General features: G+C 45.0%; 1 protein-coding gene across 1 annotated transcript; it reads right to left on the reverse strand.

Annotated features, from left to right (window-relative positions):
- Positions 1 to 2,290: 2,290 nt before the first annotated feature.
- Positions 2,291 to 9,259, reverse strand: snw1 (SNW domain containing 1). Its single transcript, XM_083688518.1, has 14 exons — positions 9,230 to 9,259; positions 8,558 to 8,711; positions 8,105 to 8,266; positions 7,789 to 7,884; positions 7,469 to 7,575; positions 7,082 to 7,186; positions 6,880 to 6,949; positions 6,636 to 6,701; positions 6,425 to 6,541; positions 5,917 to 6,061; positions 5,322 to 5,424; positions 3,813 to 3,930; positions 3,404 to 3,567; positions 2,291 to 3,117 (listed from the first exon to the last, which is right to left on the reverse strand). The coding sequence occupies exons 1-14, from the start codon at positions 9,241 to 9,243 to the stop codon at positions 2,925 to 2,927; spliced, it is 1,614 nt and encodes a 537-aa protein (XP_083544644.1). The 5' UTR covers positions 9,244 to 9,259; the 3' UTR covers positions 2,291 to 2,924.
- Positions 9,260 to 10,509: the final 1,250 nt, after the last annotated feature.

Consider the following 10,509-nt stretch of genomic DNA (forward strand, 5'->3'; position numbering starts at 1 on the left):
ATCAACCTGTCCCTGAAAATTAAATACATCTCAAAGTCCTAACAATGGGCTGAAGCTCAAATACGAATGGGAAAGAACAGCCTGTGATATGCTTTAAACCTAAATTGAAACTGTAGACGAAAGCATCATACTTTGAGTGGTGTTTCTCCTGTCCCTGTTAAAGAGGTTGTCCAATCAAATGCACCTGAGCCTGGTGCCTATGATGTCATCATCCAGTACATCAATACAAATCGAGTAAAATGTCAGTCATGCTGTACGTCAAACAGACCCATAAACTCTCAATAAAGGCACCCTGTATTAAAAGTCGGCCATAATAACACACCAGACGTGTGTGCCACTACCGACCACCAAGATGCAGTCCTTACAGTACAATGGACCGGAAACAGCTGACTTAATTGATTTGACATGCTGTGTGGATTGATTTTCTCACGCCACCACTCTCCTCCAGCACTCCCAGCAGTTTACCTCTGCCTGAGAAGCATCTCTTGCTGTGAGGGTATTGGATGACAATCACTGACTCAACTCTCTCCACACGATAAAGGTCAGTGCAAAATAAAACACCACTTTGCTATGAAGGAGTCACACTTTGATGTTCCCCTGTGCCCTGTGGGGGGCTGCAGGTACAAGCTGACACACTCTTCCTCTTATCCAATAAAGCCAGTAAATAAACACAGAGCCAGCCGCCTTCGTTCGACCGACCTCTCACTGAGGGAGAAAATGAATTCCGCTGGAAATGTAAAAGGCGTGACTTGAAACAGGAATAAAGCCCTGTGAGGCACAATGGAAAGTGTGAAAACGGCTATCAGGCGGGTCGGCGTGTAGCCTCTAATAAACCAGCCGAAGAGAACAGTCTGCCACCTACACTTGGCAGCCTGTCAAGGATGTTATAGTCATCTACACACTCTGGTCCTGCTGTGTTCAGGCCAGTCTATCACTGTATCAAGGCCAACACTTCAGGGGCCAACTTCTCCAGATTTGATTCACTATGGGTGTGGTAGCAGGTATAGTTTACTATAATATGTTTTAGAGAGGGAATAAAACAACATGGAAGGTAACCCTAAAGGGAAAACAAAGATGATGAGAGGGACTAAGATACAGTGTAAATGGTGATGAGTGTCATGTTCTATCTCATGTTCATCCCTTACTGCAAAACAGTTCAGACAGATCATCAGGCTCTTGGTCTTCAAAAGGGCTACATCCTATAATTGCTCTACAGCATTGATAAAACTACGATTCTAAGAAGATAAAAATGAATCTTTTAACCAAATAAAGAGTCTAAAACTGTGAGTGAAGTTCCATTTGCTTCATCCCAAGACGCATCAGCTAAATACATGAAGAATGAGAGTCGCAGCTCTCCTAAGTCCTCAACTGGAGCTCTAACACCGCCCCGCTCCAGTTGATAAGACCCTTGAAGGAAAGGTACAATATAGTGAACAGAAGACGATCTTTGTCTGAGAGTGCGAAGCCAACTGCCAGTGTCCACCAGTGTAGCTGTACTTCCCAATGCTATCTTGTGGGAGAGTGTTTCGCAGAGCCTTGAGAAAACTTGAGCTGCAATAGCACGTCATACTTGAAACTAGGCTCATGGCCGTTCAATACATAATTACAGTTCAAACACAATCTGTCATCTTAAAACTACATTTCTCAAGATTATGACGATTAGCTGGCATTTAACACACTAGCAGCATGTCCATGAGGCTGAACTCATGTGGAATGACAAATATAAAAAAATATAAAATCAAATTCATAAATCAGCCACCACAGCACGTTCAAGCATGAGTGAGGGATATGGCATAATTCTGAGGTTCCGAAGATTGCTCGACTGTGTAATGTTGTGTTGATTAGCTTCTAAGGCCTGGATGTTGCTTTAGAATAAAACTGTCACACTACATAAATCATTAATAATTGTAATGAATGGAACGAGTTTTGTTTTAATCGACACATAAATCTCAAAGCATATTTTTGTGATAATGTCACTGGTAATGCTTTGTAATTGATGGGTTCTGTGAATCCACTTTGGGTATTTAATCATCTATGTAAATTGGGATACATTATTCAGGATGTGATCCAATCTAGGGAAAATGGTGGTGTACAAAACAAAACAATTACAATAGAGGAACTCCCGTTGAGTTGAGTTGGGGAAAATGCACCTGATGAATGCACTGAATTAGTTTCATTTTTTAAGAGAGCATATCAATGTGAAATCAGACCTGTGGTTCCTTTAGAGCAGTGGGAATATCATATTTTTTCATTTGCATAATTGGAACCGCAGGAAACAGAGACAACTTCATTGCATAATATGAAATTTATTCGGCGGTAGTACTGTACAAGAAATATAGTTGGTTTACAATGTCTCACCAGTAACAGAGGTTTTATAGGTATTCTGAAGATGTCATATCACACAGGACCTAGGGAATTCAAACTGAATCACAGGGAATGCTATACATCATATCAAATGGGTCATAATACTGGTTACAGAGACGACTAGGGGGGGGGGGGGCGTCCTAAAAACACACTTCACATTCAGAAGATTATTCCCCATGTGTGAAGACAATGGTGGGGTATAAAGCAAAAGGTAATCAAATCAACACAGAGGAAAAAAATCCCTGCTAGTATCCTGGGGGTTCAGCGATACAACACAACAGAAGTAACTTTGCATTGTTCCAGAGAGGTGAATCATCCTCCACAACCTACCCACCTACCTACCTACCTACCCACATGCTCAGATTGTGTTCAGTAGGCACAAAAAGAAAAAGAAAAAGAAAACAAAGCTTTCAAAATGAAAGTGAAAATTAGCATTCTTGTTAGACAAGTTCTGGAGGCGACTCAAGACATATATATATAAAAAAAAAACTTTTTCCATCCATTGTATGTCTACTGAACGCAACCCTGCCGACCCTTGCCCAGACGAGAGGATCTCGGCCTCACTCCTTCCTGCGTTTCTTGTCATGGTCGTAGTCCTTGGAGCTCCTGCTGGTGGACGGGCGTTTGGAGCCTCCGTGCTGCTTAGCCTCCTCCAAGAACTTGTCCAGACCGAAGGGGTCCTCCTCAAACTGCACCGGGCCGTCTCTGCGAGGACCGTGGTCAGTACCGGAGAACTCCCTGTCAGGAACAAACCTGGGTGGAAGAGAGCGGACAGAGAGAGTGTGAGGATATGTTCCAATATGTATCTTTCTATGTATTGTGAGCTGTGAAAAGTACAATTAAATCAGATTTTTTTTTTTAAATATTGTTTTATATATCGTGATATCTGAACACAAAATACAGAAGCCCACCCTTCAGTGACGCAGAGCTATCGAACATCAAGGAATAGATATAACAGATTAAAAAGTATGTATTAGCACAGTACAACCCTGTGGTCTACCGTCAAGAGAGAAGGACAAGGCACCCCTGGATGTTGTACCTGCTGCTGTGCATGAGTGTGTCCAGGTCATCTCCGTAAACGTCCTTGTCAGAACCCTTGGTGGGCCTGTAGATGTTCTGGGCAATGTTACTGGTGCCCCTGAAGGACTGGTCGTAGACGTTGTACATCTCGTCCTCACCACCCGCGAAACCGCTGTCCATACCCTGAAGGGGGGAGCAAAGGTTACACCTCTGTCTGGGACTACAAAAAACACTACAAGGAAACACAGGTTATATCAGACATCTACCATCTAAAAAAAAAAGGGGGATGACTGTTTGGACAAGGGCTAGCAGGCCTAGCATGCTATGGTCCTAAGTGCAGGATAATGTGTGGAACTAATGTTGGCCAAGGACTAGCATTCTATAAGTCCTCAGGCCTGACAGTGTAGCAGTAGTGTGTTGGGTTTCACCTTGGACTGGTTGAAGAGCCTCTGGTCATACTGGGCCTCGCTGGAAGTTCTGGGGTTGGGCTGTCCCAGGGCGTAGAGCTCACTGATGTCTCTGTCCTGGTCCCTCTGCAGCTTCGACCTGACCGAGGAGGGGGGGGGGGGCGACACCACATGGTTAGAGAGGAAGGACACATGATCCACACAACACATTCTCTCTCACACACACATCACTGTGCACAGACTGATTTAATCCAGGACTAGGCTCAATCTGGAAATTGCCCCTCAAAGCACAACAACTACTATTGGTATAATCTGGAGACAGCACAGCAGCTTCCCCCCCGAAAAAAACTGCTGACCAGTGAAGGCAGAAGGTTATAGAAGAGAGAGAGAACAGTGTGGGTTTCTACAAGACTCCACACATCGCTTTCCCGCAAAGTGCTAATCATTTTCAAAAATCATTACAAATGTGCAGACAGTGTAATTACTTTGTGGTGAAAACTATTACAAGGTTAAGTACATGCTGCGGGCCAGCAGCCATAGTAGTTAATGAGGCCCATTTCACCCGGCAGTCAGGGCTGTCGTTGTAATGACGCCTCCCAGGCTCTCCCCCTGGAGGACAGATGACATCATTACATCATCTGATGGCGCCACTGCAGAGGCAGGGTCACACACACACACACACACACACACACACACACACACACACACACACACACACACACACACAGGAGCACCACAGTATCACCCCTCTCTGAGACACTGCAGTCGGGGGAGTGGGCAGAGAAGAGCCTGTGCTTGGGTGGTTACATTTACATTTCAGACATTCAGCAGACGCCTTTATCCAAAGCGACTTACTTTAGACAAATGGACAAATTGTTGTAAGTGAATCATCTATACATCAGCCTTCATAAGAAAAACAAATCTATGCTAGGACCATGGGCCATTGGCAGTCACAATGCTAGAAGATTTGAGTGAGTCTTCAGTCTACGGCGGAAGACAGGTAGTGACTCTGCAGTCATGACAGCAGTGGGAAGGTCGTTCCACCAGCAGGGCGCCAGGACAGCGAAAAGCTGTGACCGAATAGCATGACTGCTGCATCCATGTAGAGGCGGCGGTGCCAGGTGGCCAGCCGAGGTGGAAGAGCGGAGTGGATAGAGAGGAATTGATTATGGTAGTAAGGAGCGGAAGGAGGTCTTTGGAAATGGACTGGAGAAAGGGGGAGGGGATAGGATCGAGAGGGCAGGTGGTTGCCTGCTTGGATGTGACCAGTTTTAGAATAACATCAGGGGAGAGGGGGGAAAGAGCTGATAAACCAGAGACCGAGTGTAGCGCAGTGGGTTTGGGAGGAGTGGTAGCAGTGGTGTGGTGCTGGGGCCAACTGTGTGAGTTCAGCGTTACTGCTGGACCCACAAATGACCCAGCAGGGATGAGTGTGTGTGTGTATGTGTGAAAGAGTATGTGTAAAAAAAAAAAGTGTGTGTCCATGTGTATGTCTGTGTGCGTGTGTCTGAGTGTTAAAAATGCATGTACCTCTTATCGGGGGCGGCTCTGGAGATGTTTCTGTCGTGCTGTCTCTCTTTCCTCCTGTCATGGCGGATCTCATCACGCTCCCTGGCCTCACCGTCCTCAACACCTGCCAGGGAGAGAGAGGGAGGGAGGGACGGAAGGGAGAGAGAGAGACGGGGAGGAGAGGGAGGACACGACAGCGAGAGAGGAGGGGGGAGAAGAGAGATCGAGAGAAAGTGGAAAGGGGGTTAGCAGGTTGCTCACTCACATGTAAACAGGACTGACAGCCAAGCCAGCCTACTCCTCTCTACACAGAGAGCACTAGAGAGACATGCCCAATGCAGGACTTCTGTCCTGAGTGGCATCTATATATTATTAAAACATCACTGGTATTTTAATTCAACGTAATTTTTTTCAATGATTTGTCAGAGACAATGCATTATTGCATGCACAATGTGTCTGTCATAACACAGTTTGCCAGTGTGTCAAACTAATTGTTTTCCTGCACGAGTTGAGGACAACCAAAGAAAACCACACACAACGTGTGTTTATAAAGCATGTGTTGTTCTGTTCTGGATATAGTATGGGACAAACATTCCTGAAGAGGTGGCAGACCCACCTTTATCCCCGCCATGACCTTTGATCCCTGCTCTGCGGTCACGGGCCATCTGAGCGAGCTCTCTGAGCTTCTCCTCCTTCTTCTCCTTCTCTTTCTGGGCCATCTTCTTCTCCACCTGGGCTCGCATCTCCACCGCCTCTCTGGCCTGCACACATCAACACACACACCTCTTTAGACTGGGATCCTCTGTATGCCTGGGCATTGTCAAGTCAGTCAGTCAGTCAGTCAGTCAGTCAGTCAGTCAGTCAAGACCACACTGAATAGCTGCTTGTAAATAAGTGAATAGAGAGAGGTTTCACACTTCTAAGCATTCAAATGTGTAGTAACCCTAATACAGTGGAGGTGTATACAGGTGCCCCTCTCTTTCATGTACCATGCTTGAAAATAGTTACATGAAGACTTGCCTAGAAGAGAGAGAAGAGAATGACTAGAGGCTTGGAGAGGATAGGGTGCTCATATCCACAGCACAGACACACCCACACAGACAGACACCCCCACAGACACACACCTTTCTATCTGCGATGTAGAGCGCCTCGGCCAGTTTGGCAAAGTTCTCATTGATGTGAACTGTCTGCAATCCCCTTCCGTCCGCAGCCAGGCGCTTGTCCAGCGGGATTGTGTAGCCCTAAGAGAGGAGAGGAGACAGGTTACAGCCAAACAAACATCTCCAATTGATTCCCTACGCATGTCCAGAGAGCTCGGGACTACTGTTGTGGTACCTTAGCGTTCTTCCAGTTTGAAATGCAGGGAGGAATCTTCCACTCTTGCTGTTCCTTGACTGTCATCTGGAAGGACAAAGAGGAGAAGTTAGTCATATCTTTGCTCAACATTTCCACACCAATAGGAGGATTACATTTAAAAGAAACAACACAAAAAGTATCCCATCATTTTATTTAACATGTCAGTGATTGAAACAGAATGTTTTAAACAACAGTTTAGTGATACAAGGATAATTGATCTTACCTTTCTGCTTGGGGAGTGCATAACTGGAGCAGGAGGGGAGGGGGGACCCCGAGGAATCTTCTTATTGATCCTGAAATATCAACATTCATAAAATACAGTAGTCTTTGCCATTTCATTTTTTTTTTTTTTTACACAAATATCTTCTCTATCAATTAAGTATATTAAATCACTGAGACGGAGGTTAGTGAAGAACGTTACTTACTTAAAGCGTGGGGGCTCCATGGGATCCTTCTGCATCTCCACCATGCGGATGACTCTCTGCTTGGCGCCAGAGTTGAAGGCTACTCCTTGCTGTGATGGGGTGTACCTGGGGAGAGAGATGGGAGGTAGAAGCATCAGTGAGCCTTATTCATGTAGCACACATTCAGAGCAAACATCCCTAAATAAAACATATGGTTTCTACAGTTGTCATGGGCACTGTGCAGGGAATACATGCACAAACATTTGAACAGCTCTATTGTTTTTTTTTTTTTTTTTTTTTTTTTTAAACAGCTCATTCAGAATAAAAGTGTCTACCAAAATAACCAATGAGCCATCATTGATTAAGTGTTACTAAAATACCATTCATTTGACCAATCAGCAGCCGTACCTGATGTACTGTGCTGGGGCCTGTTTGTCAGCTGCTCTCACAGGCATCGCGGCGGCAATCTTCTGGGACACCTGCTTATCCAGTGCAGCACGTGTCTTCTCTGTCAGCTACACACATACAAGAGAAACATGCATCAATGTCATCAGTCATCAACCTAGAACACAGTGGATATACAGTAAGCCAGGGGATCATATTGTGTTGATGTCACCCGGTTGGACTTCCAACTTTATATGCATTTTAAAATGTCTACTATGATTCATTCATTCAGGTTGCGATTTGAGGTGTGGTGTAGGGCACAGTAATAGTCGAAGCTGTCTTACTTCTTTGACAGCCTCCTCGTCGGGCTTCTGCAGCTCTGGGGCTTCATCATTCAACACTTCCTTGGGAAGCAGGTCTGTGTACTTGCTGAAGATCACCTGCATGGGGAGACATAGATGAGAGCGCAGAAACACCAACGCCATGCCTTTCATTGATAGTTGCACCTACCCTCTAAGACTCATCTCAGAATGTATAGACCGTAGTCATTTCTGCCATTTGATAAGACAAATAATTTCCCTTGCACCACAGAGACACAATGTGGTGATGTGTGTTATTAATTGCTAAACTGAGATAGAATACATTTGGAAATGGCCATACCTTGTCTTTCCCTTGGCCTTGTCGGGCGATGGCGTCGTATTTGATCTTGCCCTCTGCGTCCACCTGCACAGCCAGGGAGTTGGAGCTCTTCTTCTTCCTGCCCATCTCCAGGGGGAACTGGGCCACGTGTATCTCAGGGAAGGCTCCTCCATCTCCAAAGTCCTATGACACAACGGGACAACTATCAGAGGACGAGGAGCAGGCTACAGCAGAAGCCAGTAGATAGGGCTTCACTCATACATTTGACTTTTGTTATTTACCTGCTGACAATTTATAATTCAAGCACGCTTCTGATAAAGTATTTGACAAGGAGACACAATGTTACAACTATTTACAGACACACTCAGTCATATGCATTGCACCACAAATACTTTATTTACACTTCTTTGTAGCACTAGTTGCAGTTAGGACAGAATTGTACTGTACTGTGTATTGTGTTATGAATTCCAGTACCTCAAGGGCGCGGGGAACCCAGCTCTTCCTGTAGCCGTAGGGAGGGGGTTCTCTGCGGGATGATATCAGGGCAGTGGAGTGGGACCTCTGGGCTCTGGCCCGTTCCTCCGACTCCAACTGGTCCTGAGACAGCTGGGTGGGCGCCGGTAGAAAGCTGCAGGCGAAGACACAGGCATCACTATTATTGTAGCTAGCAAGAGTGAACTCTCCCTAGTTCATCGCAATGAGAACGTGTTGAAATGTGACTGCCCTATGTTTCCAAATCTTAGCTAGGCAGCTAGGCTAGCTAGCTAGCTAACTACCACGGCTACGAACGTCCCGAATGTAAAGAAGATAACCTACATTAGTGTTAGCGACGGGATTAAATTTGACACCGTTAATCTACTTTGCTAGCTAGGTAACATATACAAAAAGCCGGTGTAACGAGCTACTGACGACTGTTGTGTAGCTCTCTAGCTGGGGCTAGCTTAGCTTGCTATAGTTAGCTAGGCCGGGTGTGTTAGCTAGCATAGCTGCTCACGAAACACCGAATTTAAAGCACTACTGTGATCCCCTAGTTTATTTATCGACGGTGGTAATCACGTGTAATAGCATCAAATTATATCAACATTAATGTCTGATCACAATCGTTATACTGTGTAAAACATAAATAAAGTCAGGCCACCCACTCACCTCGTAAGCGACATTTTTCTTTCTTCCAGATCTGACACGCACAAAACTTACGCACAAGACGTTCCGGTCTTTGAGATCTCGCGATGTTTTCTCATTGCGCACCTCGTGTGCGCACTCCTTACCAGTAGTGCACTCGACAATGATTTTTGTCAAGAAGCACACACATACGTGCACACACACACACACACACACACACACACACACACACACACACACACACACACACACACACACACACACACACACACACACACACACACACACACACACACACACACACACACTTTATTAGGAACACTTGTACACTTTCTCATAGTGGAGGTGGTGTAATGTTGTGGGGAATGTTTTCTTGGCAAACTTTGGGCCCGTTAATACCAATCAATCATCGCTTGAATGCCACAGCCTATTTGAGTATTGTTGCTGACCATGTGCATCCCTTCATGGCCACAATTTACCCCTCTTTTAATGGCTACTTCCAGCATTATAATGCACCATGTCACAAAGCAAAAGTCGTCTCAAACTTGTTTCATGAACATGACAATGAGTTCAGTGTTCTTCAGTGGCCTTCTGATCTGAATCCAATAGGACACCTCTGGAATGTGGTAGAATGGGAGATTCACAGCTTGAAAGTCTACCTGAAAATCTGCAGGAATTATGTGATGCAATCATGTGATCATGGACCAGAATCTCAAAGGAATGTTTCCAACATCTTGTGGAATCAATGCCACAAACATCAACAAATACTGATTGTGAGAACTTTAATGTCTGAAGAAAAGCCCTTGGACAAAAAGAAGCCCTATGAGACGATGCCAGAATGAGCATCAATGACCCTAGCAATACATCCTGCCTTCTCTAATTCACCTTCCTGTCACTCATCCATTGACAGCATTGTGTTCTCTCAATACTGTCAGTTCACATCGATCAAAACATTATCCCAAGAATGCGCTAACAACTTAATAGGCTCCTCCACTCACTAACTCGCAGACAAAATATCAGAAGTGATACTGTGTTTTAGACAAAGGTTGCTGGGTTTTTAAAAAAAATAAACTTTTTATATGGAGACTCATCATTGAAGAATGGTTTTAACGTCAATATACAGGCCCACATCCAATATCTACATCCCCAAAGAACAAAGAAGAAATCAAACTGGAAGTAAAGATCAGGGTGAGGTTAGACAAAGATGAAAAGCCAGTCACTATGTCAGTAAGGCAGTGTAAAAAGGCTGCTCTTTGCTGCGTTAGCCTTAGGCAATGATAGGATCAGCAGGGGTCATTTCATTT

The sequence above is a fragment of the Argentina silus genome, assembly GCF_951799395.1.
Source record: "Argentina silus genome assembly, chromosome: 17".
NCBI lineage: Eukaryota > Metazoa > Chordata > Actinopteri > Argentiniformes > Argentinidae > Argentina > Argentina silus.